Source organism: Eleutherodactylus coqui, chromosome 5 (genome assembly GCF_035609145.1).
Source record: "Eleutherodactylus coqui strain aEleCoq1 chromosome 5, aEleCoq1.hap1, whole genome shotgun sequence".
Classification (NCBI taxonomy): Eukaryota; Metazoa; Chordata; class Amphibia; order Anura; family Eleutherodactylidae; genus Eleutherodactylus; species Eleutherodactylus coqui.
The window spans coordinates 4797490-4816988 of record NC_089841.1 but is presented as its reverse complement, the minus strand read 5'-3'; the positions used below and the strand labels follow the sequence as shown (position 1 = coordinate 4816988).

General features: G+C 45.9%; 1 protein-coding gene across 1 annotated transcript in view; it reads right to left on the bottom strand.

The window, feature by feature from the left end:
* LOC136627220 (B-cell differentiation antigen CD72-like) overlaps positions 1-19499 on the bottom strand; it is a 102148-nt gene that overhangs the window by 43723 nt on the left and 38926 nt on the right. Inside the window, exons 2-4 of the mRNA XM_066602150.1 lie at positions 17058-17186; positions 3754-3843; positions 951-1454 (exon numbers count right to left, since the gene is read on the bottom strand). Coding sequence (XP_066458247.1) covers positions 951-1454; positions 3754-3843; positions 17058-17186 — 723 coding nt within the window. The remainder of the gene's footprint in view (positions 1-950; positions 1455-3753; positions 3844-17057; positions 17187-19499) is intronic.

The following is a 19499-nucleotide window of genomic DNA, read 5'->3' as shown; positions in this document are numbered from 1 at the left end:
CTGGTGTAGTCACTGTGTACATACATTACTTATCCTGTACTGACCCTGAGTTACATCCTGTATTATACTCCTGAGCTGCACTCACTATTCTGCTGGTGGAGTCACTGTGTACATACATTACTTATCCTGTACTGTTCCTGAGTTACATCCTGTATTATACCCCAGAGCTGCACTCACTATTCTGCTGGTGGAGTCACTGTGTACATACATTACTTATCCTGTACTGCTCCTGAGTTACATCCTGTATTATACCCCAGAGCTGCACTCACTATTCTGCTGGTGGAGTTACTGTGTACATATATTACTTATCCTGTACTGATCCTGAGTTACATACTGTATTATACTCTAGAGCTGCACTCACTATTCTGCTGGTGAAGTTACTGTGTACATACATTACTTATCCTGTACTGATCCTGAGTTACATCCTGTATTAGGCTGCCTGTCCACGGGCAACATATCATAGCGAGATCCGCGGCGATAACACGCATGACACACTTTCCATAGGATAACTATGGAAAGTGCAGCCCGACGTCCACGAGCGGAGAATCATAGCAATTCTCCGCTCGCGTGATTAAAATCGTGGCATGGCGCAATTCTCAGCTGTGAGCCTATCATTTACATAGACTCATTGTGGGACCTTGTAGTGCTCCCCCCTCCTCTCCTGCAGTGGAATATCGCTAGAGATATTCTGTCCCTTCCGTGGACAGGCAGCCTTATACTCCAGAGCTGCACTCATTAGTCTGATCATTCTCCCCAACACCCTTGCCCCCACATCCCTGTCTTATCCTCCTCTACTCTGGCTTCCCTCTTCCTTCTTCTCTGCCTTTCCCTTTCTTCTCCTTTTTCTTGTAGCTCTGATCCCCGCCTGATGCCGGTACCGGCTTCCATCCACAATGCTTTGCATCATGAGCCGTTTCATCCACTATGACGGCCGGTTATTTATCTCGTACCTTTCTGCTGTTTTTCCATCTGTGCCGTTACACTTTGCAGACGTCTCTCCATCTCATCAGTAGACTCCTTGGCGGTCCGCTGACACTGCAGTAAAGCCTTATTAAGGACTTCCTTGTCACTGACCAACTGCACCTTCTCATCAGTAGACTCCTTGGCGGTCCGCTGACACTGCAGTAAAGACGTATTAAGGACTTCCTTGTCACTGACCAACTGCACCTTCTCATCAGTAGACTCCTTGGAGGTCCGCTGACACTGCAGTAAAGACTTATTAAGGACTTCCTTGTCCCTGACCAACTGCACCTTCTCATCAGTAGACTCCTTGGAGGTCCGCCGATATGCCACTAATGATGTATTAAGATGCCAAACCAACTCTTTTGTCTCCTTCCGGATACTTTCCAGAATGTTTTCTGCGGCTGCTAAATCCTTCTCCTTCCTCTGAAGCCTCTGCGTGACCTCTGTGTGATTTACAGAAAGATGGTGGAACTGATGGGACACATCCATATCTGGAAATGAAGGAATCACTGATATGTAAATGACATGATGACATCATCAATAACCCTCCCACGTACCCAAAGGAATAGGACATGTGAATGGCATGATGACATCATCTATGACCCTCCCACAAGAATCTGACATAAATGAAATGACGATATCATCTATGATCCTCCCACAATAGAACATGTAAATGACATGATGACATCATCTATGACCCTCCCACCTACCCACAGGAATAGGACATGTGAATGGCATGATGACATCATCTATGACCCTCCCACCTACCCACAAGAATAGAACATGTAAATGACAGGACGACATCATCTATGGCCCCTCGCTTATACATTGATATCTGATAAGTTCTGGTTCACCTGTCAGTAAATATCAGTAATGAGACAGGAGGGTATTACTAGTAGTCAACCAGATTGAATGGGTGCTGAGCCGCTGCACTGGGCATGAAAGTGACCCGAGGGGCGCACAGGTCATTCTCACACTGAGTAATAAGTTGTTCTCATTTCCTCTATTCTCAGACAGGTAAATCTAAAAGTTCAAAGGTTGCGGGGGTTTATCACTACAGGCAGGTGCCAGCTGAGTGCCCAGACAGGCTGGGTGCTCCTCATGTCATCCCATCACCCCCTACAACACAATCATGGGGGTGCCAAGAGGATATCATGGCAATTCTATGCATCCAGGTCTGCCATGTTTAGTACTCCTAATGACAGAGGCAAGTTGTATTGTGGTAGCATAATATACTGTAGTACAGGGGATTGCAGTGTATTGTAGGAGTGATGAGGTAATTACTTGGTAAAGTCTCTACTGGAACTAAAACAAAAAAGGAAAGAAAAATTACTGACATGTTTAGAATTTTTAATAATATTAATGAGGAGAAGGAGGCTTTGTAAATATTTATAAAACAATTAAAAAAATATTGCATGCAGCAAAATGCATAATGTAGATGCAGGGGACTGGGGGGCAGGGATCAAAAGGGTTAAGTGGGAGTGAGCATAGTGGGAAATAGGTGGAGTTAGGAGAGGAAGTGGGAGGCGAGTTAGAATAGAGGAAGAAGGAAGAGAGAGGACTTAAAGGGGTGGTCTCGCGAAACCAAGTGGGGTTATACACTTCCGTATGGCCATATTAATGCACTTTGTAATGTACATTGTGCATTAAATATGAGCCATACAGAAGTTATTCCACTTACCTGCTCCGTTGCTAGCGTCCTCGTCTCCATGGTTCCGTCTAAATTCGCCGGCAGCTTGCTTTTTTAGACGCGCTTGCGCAGTCCGGTCTTCTCTATTCAGCACGAGCCGCTTCAGTGTGCTCCCCGCTACAGCTCTTCTGCGCATGCGCAGACGAGCTGTCACTGCTCGGGAGCGCGCTGCAGCGGCCATTCTGCACCTTCCTCTGTTAGAGGAAGGTGCAGAAACTGGAGCTGCCCAGCGGAGAAGCCCAGCCCAGCCCAGCCCAGCAGCCCCGAGAAGCGTCCCAGGTAAGTGATGGGTCGGGGGGGGAACTAGCGCTGCGCCGGGGGAACTAGCGCTGCGCCGGGGGGGGGCTGTCGCTGCGATGGGGGAACTAGCGCTAGGCCGGGGGGGCTGTCGCTAGGCCGGGGGGGGCTGTCGCTAGGCCGGGGGGGGGCTGCCGCTAGGCCGGGGGAACTAGCGCTGGGCTCCGGAACCTAGCGCTGGGCTCCGGGGCCTTCACCTGGGCTGAGGGTCTAGCGCTGGGGAGCCGGGGGCTAGCGCCTTACCTGCTGCCTGGCGGTGGGCGTCTGGTCGGCGGCTGCGGGGCGTCTGGTCGGCGGCTGCGATGCGTCCGGTTGCCATGGAGACACAGCTGACGGCGTCTCGGGAGCGCGCACGTCGGGCTGCAGCGAGCGACGGGGAAAGAGCCGGCGGCCATCTTGAGAAAACTTTTATAAGTTGCTGAAACGCTGGAACGGTAAGTACAAACCAGCTAGAAATGTCATTTACAGGGGGGCTTAGTAATGTGTACTTAATGGGGGGGACTGGGCAAAAAAAAAATTTAACTGCTTCCTCGAGACATCTCCTTTAAGCAAAGGAGCACCATGTGGAAGACGGAGGAAGAACTTTTTAGCGGTGACCCAGCGTGGAGCCTGGAGGGAGGAGAATGAGACAGATCTGTTTCTCATCCTTTCCTGGGTTAGATCACAAAAAAAATCTCTTTATGATGCAAGTGTGACCTGATCCCCAAAGTACCAGTACACCAGAGTCCTATGTACTATTCCTACCCAATGATGTGCTCAACCCTGAAGATTACCCACAATGCATCATTCCCGGCATCACTTACACTTCACCGCCAGTCCAATAGTGGAGGCCACTAACATGAGAGAAAGCAGTAAGTGGAGCAGCGACAGGAGGGAAGTCCGGGCCCAAAGTCCTAAGGAGACAAAGAACAGACAATGATACTCAACGATGTACGGATGTTTATAGGTAACCTTATAGTATGTACGGATAATACCCTATAATATACCAGAGTCCAGGAGAGCCTACATCACCATCACTATCACCCTCCACATCTCTAGCGACATCTCCTTCACCCTGAATATGCTGGGGGGGCTGAGTGGAAGTGGATGGACCCTATTATGGTCAGTGGAGTCTGCCTGGTACCATATAGATCTGTCTTGGTGTAGTGACCCAGAATAGTCCAACATAAAGCTGTCCCTGTGGTGAGGTGGTTCAAGCAGTCACCTGTATTTCACAATGGGTTAAATGTATTGCCCATAAAGTGAAGGGAAATCTGAATAGCAACAGGGTCCAATAAACCCTTACTATTGGTTGCTGGCAGCCCCATTTCTCATTGGCCAGTCTGCCGTGTGAAGGTTTTTGGGATTGGCTGATAGACAGTGGTGTGACAGAGAGGGAGCCAGTGATTGGACAGTAGAGGGAGAGAAGAAAGGGCCCCATACAGGAAGACGGGAAGTGTGCAGTGACTGCGGGAAATCAGGCAGAGCAAAGGTACGTGCAGTGCGGGATGTGGTGGGGAGAAGCTAGGAAGTGGAGTATGGAGAAGGTATGCTACGGGTGAGCCATTGTGAGGAAGGACTCTTGGAAGGTCCTTCTTCCTGCCAGAGCCATGAGCAAGCCTGCAGCCATGAGCGAGAGCGCCCGAGCCCAAGCTGTGGTCCCTGGGTGAGTCAGCACAGCATCTAGTGCCGTAATCCGGTCAGGTGGGCATACACTGATGCCAGCGCTGAAGTCTTCACGGCCACAGAAGCCTCCTGTACACTAAAGACCGTTTATTCCTTATATAATAATTCCTTATATTCAGTTTATTCCATGTATTTGCCCTATCATAAGTATGTATAAATATTCATGCCTCTTCAGATCTATTCCATTTTGGTGAAGAAGAACCTGAGAAGTTTGCAAGCTCGTTACATCATGTATTTTTGTTAGCCATAAAAAGGTCTCATATCTACAAGATGACTTTCTCTTGCTGGTAATGAAATAGGAGCCGACATCCAATACGATACCCAGGGACATAGGAAATGAACAAACATTTATTCAGTGTCGACACAAATGAGTCTAGGAGACATAAAGGTTCTCAAACCTAGACGGACTTGTGACATCACAACAGATTCTTAAATACTAGGTAGGCAGTCTTATTATAAGCTTATACTTGTTGGTTCATCATATCTCTTATACCAGTTACATATACAGAAAGTAGTAGTAGGCAGAGCTAGGGGGCAGCTGTTACCATGCAGGGAGGCGCAGGGTCCCGCGGTCAGCGCGCGCCGCTCCGGCGTCGGCTCCGGCGTCCTGGAGCTCTGACGTCGGGGCTCTCCCGACGACGTGGAGCGGCTGGCGTGCGGCGGCGTGTCCGCCCGTAGGGCGCCGCCCGCACTCCTCCACCTCTCTTGTGCAGTAGTGGGGGAGCTGGCTCCTCCCACTCTCCTCCCCGGGGCGGAGTCTTGTACTTATAAGGCTGGCAGTGTCCTGAGCTCACTGCCAGTTATTGGTTCTGTCAGCGTCTAGTAGGTCCTGTCTGTAGCTAGTCTCAGTTCAGCCTCTAGTTTGTTTGTCAGCTCCTTTTCTCCAGCTTTGCTTTTGCTCTGCATTTTCTGTCGGTCATTTCCATCTGCCTTTCTGTCGGCACTCTGTCCCCTACTAGTTAGATCCATCTTGAGCAGTCGCCAGGTCCCTAGCCAGGGTAGGGACCGCCGTCCAGTTGTCCGCCTGGGGTTAGCCAGGGCCGAGGCAAGTAGGCAGGGACAGTGGGTGCGGTAAGTTCAGGGCACCCCACCTGGCGCTCGGGGGGCAGAGTGCCGTAACAGCAGCGTCGCTGCAACCCAGCATCCAATTTACACTCTCCATATAGGAGACTTGTTACCTACAGAGTTGTCAAAGTGAATTCCTGTGCCTGCTCCTAGTAGAGCATTGCAAGGTCTCCCTGACTACCACCAACGTCACACCGCAAGAGCCCAGACATTACAATAGTATCCGCTGTATCCCGCTGTGAATTCCTGATATGTCTGATTGCCATTAGGGAGTCGGGAAGGAATTTTTTTCCCCAAAACGGCTATTTGGCTTCTGCTCTTGGGGGTTTTTTTTGCCTTCCTCTGGATCAACAAAACAGGAGGCTAGACAGGCTGGACTAGATGAACATTGTCTTCATTCAGCCTTACGAACTATGTTACTATGATAAGGCTCATCGTCAGCAGGCTGAGAGACAACAATGAGAGACAATGATGAGCGACGGGAGAACGAAAACTGCAGGATGTCAATGCAGTTACATACAACGATTATCGCTCATGGGATGGCTTTTGAGCAAATTTTGAGCAATAATCGTTGTGTCTAAATGGGCCTCAGCACACCTTCCTCTCTAGACATTTATTCACATTAGACTAAATCCCATTGGAACAATACCCCCGGTCTGCACTATAAGGCTCTCCTAACTCCACTCCTGTACTTTTACTTATAACGTTACTATAAATCTCATGCACTCTCATTCAAAAATATTCATTAAGCACTCCCCACACTAACATAAGAATGATACTAAATATCATTAGGCAAATTAAGCAAACAATGCGCAGAAAAACACACTGGAACTTAGTGCAATAACAGTCCATGTGGAGTTTAACTTTAAAGCCCCATATTACCACGTGGAATAAAAAAAATAAGGAAACCATGCTATATTACTGCAAAAAATCTGAAGAAAAATCTCAAATTATACCTGTAGCTTAGAAGTCCAACAACAAAAATAAAGTGTCCAAGTGTCCTTCTTTAGTCCTCCACACCGCTAGGTCCCAACAGGCGCGTGGGCTCTTCCGTTTCTGATTCCATTGTGAAACCAGCGGGAGGGGTTCATATCCAACTTCAAAGTTAAGTTTTCAAAATCCACGGTCCTAAATGTATCCATTCCTGCAGCCCGCTGTAGAGCTCTGAAGGCTTGTTCCCCTTTCTCTTAGTCAGAGACGTCATTGAACTACCTGGGAGTCAGGCTTACCAAGAAAGCAGAAGACCTATTCCTACCTTACTTGCAGCCCCTTTTAGCTCAGGTAAAGCGCCTTCTGCGGCAGCATAGGCGTAGCGTCAGGGGGTGCTGGGGTCGCCATGGCGACCCGGCCCCCACGCTCAGGGGGCCCCGAGGCCGCCCTCTGCAATACCAACATGCACATTTAGTGCATTAATCGCTGGCGGTTCTGACTGCAGCAAAATTTTCAGGGGAGGAGGGAAGAAGTCACATGGGGCGGCAGAGCACAGGGATCATGTGCTGCCCCCTGCTTCCTGCTGAACGGGAAGCTTCTGAGTTGCTGGCTTGCTGCTGCTGTCACATGAAGGAGAAGTGGACCGGGCCCTGGGGTAAGTGCATATGTGTGTGTGTGTCTGTCTCCCTCCCTCCTTTATCTATATACTATCTATATACTTGTATCTATCTTTCTATATCCTATCCTAGCTCATATCTATCTATCTGCTATCTATATACTATCTATATACTATCTATCTATCTATCCTATATCTATCTATATACTATCTATCTAACTATCCCATATCTATCTATATACTGTCTATCTATCTATCCCATATCTATCTATCTATCTATCTATCTATCTATCTATCTATCTATCTATCTATCTATCTATCTATCTATCCATCTATCCATCTATCTATCCATATACAATCTATCTATATACAATCTATCTATATACTATGCATCTATCTCATATCTATCTATCTGCTATCTATATACTATCTATCTATATACTATCTATCTATCTGCTATCTATCTATCTGCTATCTATCTATCTATATATACATACTATCTATCTATCTATCTATATACTATCTATCTATCCCATATTTATCTATATACTATCTATCTATCCCATATCTATCTATATACTATCTAGCTATCCCATATCTATCTATATACTATGTATCTATTCATCCATCTATCTATATACTATCTATCTGCTATCTATATACTATCTATCTCATATGAGATAGATAGATAGTATATAGATAGATGAATAGATAGTATATAGATAGATAGATAGTGTATAGATAGATGGATGAATAGATAGATGGTATATAGATAGCAGATAGATAGATAGTATATAGATAAATATGAGATAGATAGTGTATAGATAGATATGAGATAGATAATGTATAGCTAGATAGTGTAAAGATATAGTATATAGATAGATAGTGTATAGATAGTATATAGATAGATCGTGTATAGATAGTATATAGATAGATCGTGTATAGAGAGTAGATAGATAGATATGAGATAGATGCATAGTATATAGATGGATGATAGTATATAGATAGATATGGGATACATAGATAGTATATAGATAGATATAGGATACATATATAGTATATAGATAGCAGATAGATAGATAGATAGATAGATAGTATATAGATAGCTAGTACACTACCGTTCAAAAGTTTGGGGTCACCCAAACAATTTTGTGTTTTCCATGAAAAGTCCCACTTATTCACCACCATGCGTTGTGAAATGAATAGAAAATAGAGCCAAGACATTGACAAGGTTAGAAATAATGATTTGTATCTGAAATAACATTGTTTTTACATCAAACTTTGCTTTCGTCAAAGAATCCTCCTTTTGCAGCAATTCCAGCATTGCACACCTTTGACATTCTAGCTGGTAATTTGTTGAGGTAAGCTTGTGAAATTGCACCCCACGCTTCTAGAAGCATCTCCCACAAGTTGGATTGGTTGGATGGGCACTTCTGGCGTACCATACGGTCAAGCTGCTCCCACAACAGCTCAATGGGGTTCAGATCTGGTGACTGCGCTGGCCACTCCATTACCGATAGAATACCAGCTGTCTGCTTCTGCTGTAAATAGTTCTTGCACAATTTGGAGGTGTGTTTAGGGTCATTGTCCTGTTGTAGGATGAAATTGGTTCCAATCAAGCGCTGTCCACTGGGTATGGCATGGCGTTGCAAAATGGAGTGATAGCCTTCCTTATTCAGAATCCCTTTTACCCTGTACAAATCTCCCACCTTACCAGCACCAAAGCAACCCCAGACCATCACATTACCTCCACCATGCTTAACAGATGGCGTCAGGCATTCTTCCAGCATCTTTTCATTTGTTCTGCGTCTCACAAACGTTCTTCTTTGTGATCCAAACACCTCAAACTTGGATTCATCCGTCCACAACACTTTTTTCCAGTCTTCCTCTGTCCAATGTCTGTGTTCTTTTGCCCATCTTAATCTTTTTCTTTTATTGGCCAGTCTCAAATATGGCTTTTTCTTTGCCACTCTGCCCTGAAGCCCAAAATCCCGCAGCCGCCTCTTCACTGTAGATGTTGACACTGGTGTTTTGCGGGTACTATTTAATGAAGATGCCAGTTGGGTACCTGTGAGGCGTCTGTTTCTCAAACTAGAGACTCTAATGTGCTTATCTTCTTGCTTAGTTGTGCAACGCGGCCTCCCACTTCTTTTTCTACTCTGGTTAGAGCCTGTTTGTGCTGTCCTCTGAAGGGAGTAGTACACACCGTTGTAGGAAATCTTCAATTTCTTAGCAATTTCTCGCATGGAATAGCCTTCATTTCTAAGAACAAGAATAGACTGTCGAGTTTCAGATGAAAGTTCTCTTTTTCTGGCCATTTTGAGCGTTTAATTGACCCCACAAATGTGATGCTCCAGAAACTCAATCTGCTCACAGGAAGGTCAGTTTTGTAGCTTCTGTAACGAGCTAGACTGTTTTCAGATGTGTGAACATGATTGCACAAGGGTTTTCTAATCATCCATTAGCCTTCTGAGCCAATGAGCAACCACATTGTACCATTTGAACACTGGAGTGATAGTTGCTGGAAATGGGCCTCTATTCACCTTTGTAGATTTTGCACAAAAAACCAGGCATTTGCAGCTAGAATAGTCATTTACCACATTAGCAATGTATAGAGTGCATTTGTTTAAAGTTAGGACTAGTTTAAAGTTATCTTCATTGAAAAGTACAGTGCTTTTCCTTCAAAAATAAGGACATTTCAATGTGACCCCAAACTTTTGAACGGTAGTGTATATAGATAGATATGGCATAGATAGATAGTATATAGATAAATATGGGATAGATAGATAGATAGTGTATAGATAGATAGTGTATAGATAGATATGAGATAGCTAGTGTATAGATATGAGATAGATAGATAGTGTATAGATAGATATGAGATAGATAGATAGATAGATAGATAGATAGATAGATAGATAGATAGATAGATAGATAGATAGATATGAGATAGATAGATAGTGTATAGATAGTGTATAGATAGATGGATGAATAGATAGATAGTATACAGATAGCAGATAGATAGTATATAGATAGATAGATATGGGATAGATATATAGTATATAGATAGATATGAGATAGATAGATAGTATATAGATAGATAGACACGTGTTCAGAAAACGCAGCTTGAAATCGTGGCATTTTTACCAGGATTTCGAGCAGCGTTTTTGAACACAGGTTACAGCGTCTGACGGTGCTTTTTAATGCACCCCATCATTGTGATGGGTGATGAGATGTGTTAAAAACCACAACAACGCAAAAATAGAACAGACAGCTCTCGAAAATCACAGCGTTAGAAACACCGTGTTCGAGCGCAGGTTTAAGTAAGCTCATTAAAAGCTCTGGGAGTGTTGTACCGCGGTTAGTACGGCGCTTGGGACACCGCGCTAATAGCGGTAAAAAGCAGTGTTTGTGAGAGCGGCCTGCGGGGCTACAAACAAATTATCATGTTAAGGAAATGCATCATGTTTGGAAAAATCACGCCAAGGGGGAGATCATGTATGCAGCACGATCTAGGTATGGGTACGGGGGAGTGTGGGGTGGAGGCCCAAGGGGGGGCCCCGAGCTGAACTTTTTCACCCGAGCCCCTGACCCCTTAGGTACGCCCCTGTGCGACAGTATCCCCTGCCTTTCATATCCTGGTTTGGCAGGATAGATATATTGAAATCGTACGTGCTTCCAATAGTTCTTTATAAGATTCGGACGCTCCCCATCCATCTTCATGTGAGGTTTTTTCAATCTCTTTGTTCAGCTTTCTCAGGGTTTGTCTGGAGAGAGAGAGGACACCCAGACTGGCCTATAGCCTAATGGTTAGGACCGGCTTAGAGATGGGCATTGACCTCCCTAGTATCTATGATTACTACAGGGCCATCCAGATTGGTTATTGGATGGACCTGGCCCTACCGGTCAGGGATCAGGTTGTCACGTCCTTGCGGCACGCAAGCACCACACTCCACGTGGATGCAGGGTGACGTTCACAACACTGCAGTTGCTAATACTATGCACTGAAAAACAGTGCCCACCACAGCAGAAGAACGTAAACCAGATGAAAAGCCTGTGCGGAGCAAGAATACTACGCTCAGCATGGCGTCAGGTAACGTACACACTGCGAGAAATAGAGGCACACCACGCTGTGCTAATCAGTAGCACCACTCCAAGGAGAAGGAGGCCTAGCCCTAGCCTAGCAGGCAGGGTGAAGGGTCCCTGCCTAGGAGCGGAGTCATTGCCTCGATAAAGGCGGCCCCACAGTCTTCTTCCTGGGCCCTGATTATCTCCATAGGAGCCCGTGAAGTGATGACCTGACACAACTAACAATACAAATGGAACCAGAAATACAACTGAAAAGGTAACCACAACATTTATCTGGAAATAGAAGCGGGCTCATACGGAGATACCCTGATAGCCGACTTTTGGTTTCCTTCAAAGAGCAAATACAGATCTAAGGGCTTCAATTCCTTGATCAGGGGACCCTGCGAGACCTTGGACGGACTAAAAGAGGTGCTGGCTCCTAGGCCTTCACCAATCACCCCATTGGGGGTATTTATAAGCTTCTAGACACTGTATCTAACTTGTGCACCACTAGCATTTGGAAGGAATGAGTGGGTATTAATGTAGGTGACCTGCAGGTACTTTCTCATAAACCGCCTTTGGTTACACTACAAACCCTTGTGCCTGACCAGACCCTCTCCTTACCCTCTCCTTCCTGCAGAAGGCTTATGTGACTAGAGTGTTTGGGGATTTTCTCAAGCAGTACAAAACAACCAGACCTCAGACGCACATCGAAAGGGCTCTATGCATACAAATCGGCTTCTCATGGCAAATGCTGAAGGTGTAACACAGAAGCAAGCTCATATCTACATATTTAGTGGGAATGTCCGATACTGACACCTTTTTGGAAGGGGGCAGAGAGAGTATTGAGGACAATTTCCCAAACCTAATGGTTACACCTGAGATGTTCTTCCTATGGAAACCCTCCGCTACCTGTCATCCGGTAAAGCACAAACTAATTGCCTTCCTTTTAGATGTGGCTACCTCTTCATTGACTCCAAAAAAACTCCCCCGTCACTGACACAATGGAGAGAGAAGGGTGACCTTATCTTCAACATGGAAGAACTATCTAGTTGGTCTAAGAGCGAAGAACTATTTAGTTGGTCTAAGAGCGAAGAACTATCTAGTTGGTCTAAGGGTGCTCATGATTAATCTACACAGATATGGAGCCCTTGGCACTATTTGAGGAATGAGGGTGTTTTGATGAGAGGGGATGCTGATTCTTTCTGTCAGACGGTTTTCCCTGCCTGTCTACGATGAAGGGCAAAAGGTCCTGTATCTCCTTCTCTTCCCCAAAGTACTATGGATGTTTGCAGGTGTATAGCCGGATGGCACACCTTGCATATCTTCCGAGTCCTCACTGCCAATCATTTGAGGTTCCTCTAACTCCAACGCACTGTTCGGAGTCCTCTGAGCGCACTGCTGACTCCGCCTCAGGGTGGCTCCTGGCTCCTCCCTCTTGCAGCTCCACAGTGGGGGTTTCCCTCCCCTCTACTTTTCTCTCACAACTCACGGGCTTTTTGTGGCAGGTAAGAAGGGTTACCTGGGTGGCATCTTAAACCTCCCTTTTTGTACCTGCATCCTCGGTCATAGCAGGAATGTCCAGTAAGTCCCCTTTCCAGGCAACACTACATATTCCTATCTCATCTTGTAGCGCATTTTCTGAACATACTTTGTGTCCCAAGTGAAGTTGCTAGCGTAATCAAAAAGTCCTTTACTGGCCCTTCCAACCTGTGCGGCACAGAGGCATCATCCTGTTCATGACGCCAAGGCTTTTGTGGCATCCAAACAGGAGGCCTGGTAATGCGGAGGAGACAAAGGGGTTCTCAAGATGGCTGTCACAGGTGGCTCTGATCTCTCCCTGACAATGGCAGAACGTGGCCCAGCTCGGTCATGTGCAGTGCAAAAAGAACAGGCAGATGTAAACGATGGTAATTAGTACTAACAGTGTTGTCACGTGACGCCAGTACCATGCATATACTATACACACTGTACATAATACACATGTACAGCCACTATACTATACATACTGTATATAATACACATGCAGCACCCCTATACTATACACACTGTATATAACACACATGTAGCGCCCCTATACTATACACACTGTATATAATACACATGTACCATGCATATACTATACACACTGTATATAACACGTGTACAGCCACTATACTATACAGACTGTATATAATACACATGCAGCACCCCTATACTATACACACTGTATATAACACACATGTACCATGCATATACTAAACACACTCTACATAACACGTGTACAGCCACTATACTATACACACTGTATATAATACACATGCAGCACCCCTATACTATACACACTGTATATAACACACATGTAGCGCCCCTATACTATACACACTGTATATAACACACGTAGCGCCCCTATACTAGACCCACTGTATATAACACACATGTACCGCCCCTGTATTGTAGACTGTATATAACACATGTACCAGCCCTATCCTATAAAGACTGTATATAACACCCATGTACTGCCCCTATACTATACATACTGTATATAACACACACACAGACGTACCGCCCCTATACAATACACACTGCATATAACAGACATGTACCGCCGCTGTATAGTGCAGACTGTATATAATACACATGTAGCGCCCCTATACTATACACACTGTATATAATACACATGTAGCACCCCTATACTATACACACTGTATATAACAGACATGTATGGCCCCTGTATTGTACAAACTGTATATAACACACACATGTACCGGCCCTATACTATACAGACTGTAAATAACACATGTACCACCCCTATACTATACGGACAGTATACAGCAAATATGTACCACCCCTATACTATACAGACTGTAAATAACACCCATGTACTGCCCCTATACTATACAGACAGTATATAATACACATGTACCACCCCTGTACTATACAGACTGCAAATAACAAACATGTACCACCGCTATACTATACGGACAGTATATAACACATATGTACCCCCCATACTATACAGACTGTAAATAACACCCATGTACTGCCCCTATACTATACGGACAGTATATAATACACATGTACCACCCCTGTACTATACAGACTGCAAATAACAAACATGTACCACCGCTATACTATACGGACAGTATATAACACATATGTACCCCCCATACTATACAGACTGTAAATAACACCCATGTACTGCCCCTATACTATACGGACAGTATATAATACACATGTACCACCCCTGTACTATACAGACTGCAAATAACAAACATGTACCACCGCTATACTATACGGACAGTATATAACACATATGTACCCCCCATACTATACAGACTGTAAATAACACACATGTACCACCCCTATACTATACAGACAGTATATAACACCCATGTACCACCCCTATACTATACGGACAGAATATAACACACATGCACCACCCCTATACTATCCGGACAGTATATAACACCCATGTACCACCCATATACTATACGGACAGTATATAACACCCATGTACCGCCCCTGTATTTTACAGACTGTATATAACACCCATATTCCGGCCCTATACTATACAGACTGTATATAACACCCATGTACCCCCCATGTAGCAAGCGGGGTACACTTGCTTCGGAAGACCTCTCATATAGAAATGGCGCACCACATGTGTAATAACTGCTCAGGAGATGTGGATTTCTTTATCTGGCTCCTGCCAGCCTTTATTCATCACAGCACATCATATAACGAACTACACAGTCCATATGAGCACCCCACCAGGGTGTAGAGTTTAGGGTCGTCTTCCCGGTCAGACTCCTGGTCTGCCCTAGACCCTGGGCTAGCAGCCCTTGCAGCTCCACGAATCTGGCTCTCTCAGCCAACATCTCTTTCAGCTTCAGTGTGAGTCCAGGGTTGTCATCCCTGTCGGACTCTGGCCTTTGCTAGGCCAGCAGCACCTCCGCTCTGCTGCACTGGTCCTCTCCCTCTCTAACCTGATTCTGGCAGGAACTGGCCATTTTCTAGTTTCTGCTCCACCCCTTTGTGTTAGGCTGCCTGCACACGAGCTGGTCGGATCCGGCGGCGAGAATTCTCGCCGCGGGACCCGACCCGAGAGCCTGCAGTGACGAGCGCGTACTCACCCACGCCTGGCGGCCCCGGCTCTTTCATGTGCCGGCTGCCGCGCAGCCGGCGCATGCGCAGACCGGAGCCGGCGGACGGGTGAGTGCGAGCCCCGCACAAAAATAGGACATGCCGCGGTTTGTTTGCCGCGCGACATTTCGCGTGGCCAAACCGCGGCCGTCTGCATAGGAGTGCGTATTGTAATGCACTCCTATCCAAACTTTCAGTGGCAGAAATCCCGTGGCACATAACGCCGCGGGATTTCCGCCCGTCTGCAGGCGGCCTTAACCCTCGAACCAGAAGTCCTGTCTGCAGCCCTCTGCAGGCCCTTATCTGTACTGCACTACTCCACCCCCTATACTATGCAGACTGTATATAACACACATGTACTGCCCCAATACTATACAGACTGTATATAACACCCATGTACTGCCCTTATACAACACAGACTATATATAACACCCATGTACCGGCCCTATACTATACAGACTGTATATGATACCCATGTACCGCCCTTATACAACACAGACTATATATAACACCCATGTATCGGCCGTATACTATACAGACTGTATATAATACCCATGTACCGCCCCTATTACAACACAGACTATATATAACACCCATGTACCGGCCCTATACTATACAAACTGTATATAACACCCATAAACCACCCCTATACTATACAGACTGTATATAACACCCATGTACCACCCCTATACTATACAGACTGTATATAACACCCATGTGCCGCCCTTATACTATACTGACTGTATATAACACACATGTGCCGCCCTTATACTATACTGACTGTATATAACACACATGTACCACCCCTATACTATAGAGACTGTATATAACACCCATGTACAGCCCTATACTATACAGACTGTATATAACACCCATGTACCGCCCCTATACTATACAGACTGTATATAACACCCATGTGCCGCCCTTATACTATACTGACTGTATATAACACACATGTACCGCCCCTATACTATAGAGACTGTATATAACACCCATGTACGGCCCTATACTATACAGACTGTATATAACACACATGTACCGCCCCTATACTATACAGACTGTATATAACACCATGTACCGCCCTATATTATAGAGACTGTATATAACACCCATGTACTGCCCTACACTATACAGACTGTATATAACACCCATGTACTGCCCCAATACTATACAGACTGTATATAACACCCATGTACTGCCCCAATACTATACAGACTGTATATAACACACATGTACCGCCCCTATACTATACAGACTGTATATAACACCCATGTACGGCCCTATACTATACAGACTGTATATAACACACATGTACTGCCCCTATACTATACAGACTGTATATAACACCCATGTACGGCCCTATACTATACAGACTGTATATAACACCCATGTACGGCCCTATACTATACAGACTGTATATAATACCCATAAACCACCCCTATACTATGCAGACTGTATATAATACCTATGTATGGCCCTATACTATACAGACTGTATATAACACACATGTACTGCCCCTATACTGTACAGACTGTATATAGCACACATGTACCGCCCCTATACTATACAGACTGTATATAACACCCATGTACCACCCCTATACTGTACTGTACAGACAGATACCGCCATGCCGTCTACTACCTGTCCGGAGCGGCTCCTGTGGCGCAGCGGGTCGCTCCGGGGGTTTGGTTCTGCATCTTGGCGGTGCTGCACCGCTTACGTTCTCGTACGTAGCTTCGCCATCTTCCACGTCCGTCTCCACCAAGTCATCTGTAAGAGAGCAGTAATGGTTATACGGGCTGCTATATACTACCGTAAAATATACACACACGATGTGCGGACAATAGCACCGATCACGTCTGCGGGGGTTTTGCGCACGTTTTTCACTCGTGAGAAAAAATATGACCTGCTCTGTTTCCCTGCGTATTTGCGCACTAACGGCCCATAGAAGTCTGTGTGCACTGGCAGAACCGACAGAGCTAAGCGCAGACACTGCACAAATATGCTGTGCAGAGGCGAGCGTGCTTACTAGAGATGAGCGAGCATGCTCGTTTAAGCCTGATTTTAAGCCTGGATAAATGATAAAAATGAAACAAAGTTACATAAAAACAGGTGATTTTTCCATAAATATATTGTAACCAATTCTTAAACTATGGTTACATCCGCGCTCCTATCACCAAGAGCCTGAGGTATGATTATCTGCTTAGTGCGTCAGCCGGAGAAGCAACGGCGTAAAGTCAGAGAACGGGGGGCTCCTGGGAAACCCAATATCTGAGGACGTTCCCCATCACAGGTCCCAATGCTTCTGACTACCCAGAACCCTCTCCTGTCCTTTATACCTGATATGATTTATGGCTTGAATATCTGTATCACAAACATCAGTGCATGGAGCTGTTCATTCTGAGAAGGTCCCAATCTGAAGTAACCAGTAACCAAGTCGGACAAACAAGACTGATTCTTAAGACAATGGCAGCACCCAGCCCCAAGTATACATGAGGCTCTAGTTCAGTCTGAAGACAATGGCAGCACCCAGTCCAAGTATACATGAGGCTCTAGTTCAGTCTGAAGACAATGGCAGCACCAAGCTCCAAGTACACATGAGGCTCTAGTTCAGTCTGAAGGCAATGGCAGCACCCAGCTCCAAGTATACACGAGGCTCTAGTTCAGTCTGAAGATAGTGGCAGCACCCAGCTCCAAGTATACATGAGGCTCTAGTTCAGTCTGAAGACAATGGCAGCACCCAGCTCCAAGTATACATGAGGCTCTAGTTCAGTCTGAAGACAATGGCAGCACCCAGCTCCAAGTATACACGAGGCTCTAGTTCAGTCTGAAGACAATGGCAGCACCCAGCTCCAAGTACACATGAGGCTCTAGTTCAGTCTGAAGACAATGGCAGCACCCAGCTCCAAGTGTACATGAGGCTCTAGTTCAGTCTGAAGACGATGGCAGCACCCAGCTCCAAGTATACATGAGGCTCTAGTTCAGTCTGAAGACAATGGCAGCACCCAGCTCCAAGTATACATGAGGCTCTAGTTCAGTCTGAAGACAATGGCAGCACCCAGCTCCAAGTATACATGAGGCTCTAGTTCAGTCTGAAGACAATGGCAGCACCCAGCTCCAAGTATACATGAGGCTCTAGTTCAGTCTGAAGACAATGGCAGCACCCAGCTCCAAGTATACATGAGGCTCTAGTTCAGTCTGAAGACAATGGCAGCACCCAGCTCCAAGTATACATGAGGCTCTAGTTCAGTCTGAAGACAATGGCAGCACCCAGCTCCAAGTATACATGAGGCTCTAGTTCAGTCTGAAGACAATGGCAGCACCCAGCTCCAAGTACACATGAGGCTCTAGTTCAGTCTGAAGACAATGGCAGCACCCAGCTCCAAGCATACATGAGGCTCTAGTTCAGTCTGAAGACAATGGCAGCACCCAGCTCCAAGTATACATGAGGCTCCAGTTCATCTGAAGACAATGGCAGCACCCAGCTCCAAGTATACATGAGGCTCCAGTTCATCTGAAGACAATGGCAGCACCCAGCTCCAAGTATACATGAGGCTCTAGTTCAGTCTGAAGACAATGGTAGCACCCAGCTCCAAGTATACATGAGGCTCTAGTTCAGTCTGAAGACAATGGCAGCACCCAGCTCCAAGCATACATGAGGCTCTAGTTCAGTCTGAAGACAGTGGCAGCACCCAGCTCCAAGTATACATGAGGCTCTAGCTCAGTCTGAAGACAGTGGCAGCACCCAGCTCCAAGTATACATGAGGCTCTAGTTCAGTCTGAAGACAGTGGCAGCACCCAGCTCCAAGTATACATGAGGCTCTAGCTCAGTCTGAAGACAATGCCAGCACCCTGCTCCAAGTATACATGAGGCTCTAGTTCAGTCTGAAGACAATGGCAGCACCCAGCTCCAAGTATACATGAGGCTCTAGTTCAGTCTGAATACAATGGCAGCACCCAGCTCCAAGCATACATGAGGCCCCAGTTCAGTCTGAAGACAATCGCAGCACCCAGCTCCAAGTACACATGAGGCTCTAGTTCAGTCTGAAGGCAATGGCAGCACCCAGCTCCAAGTATACACGA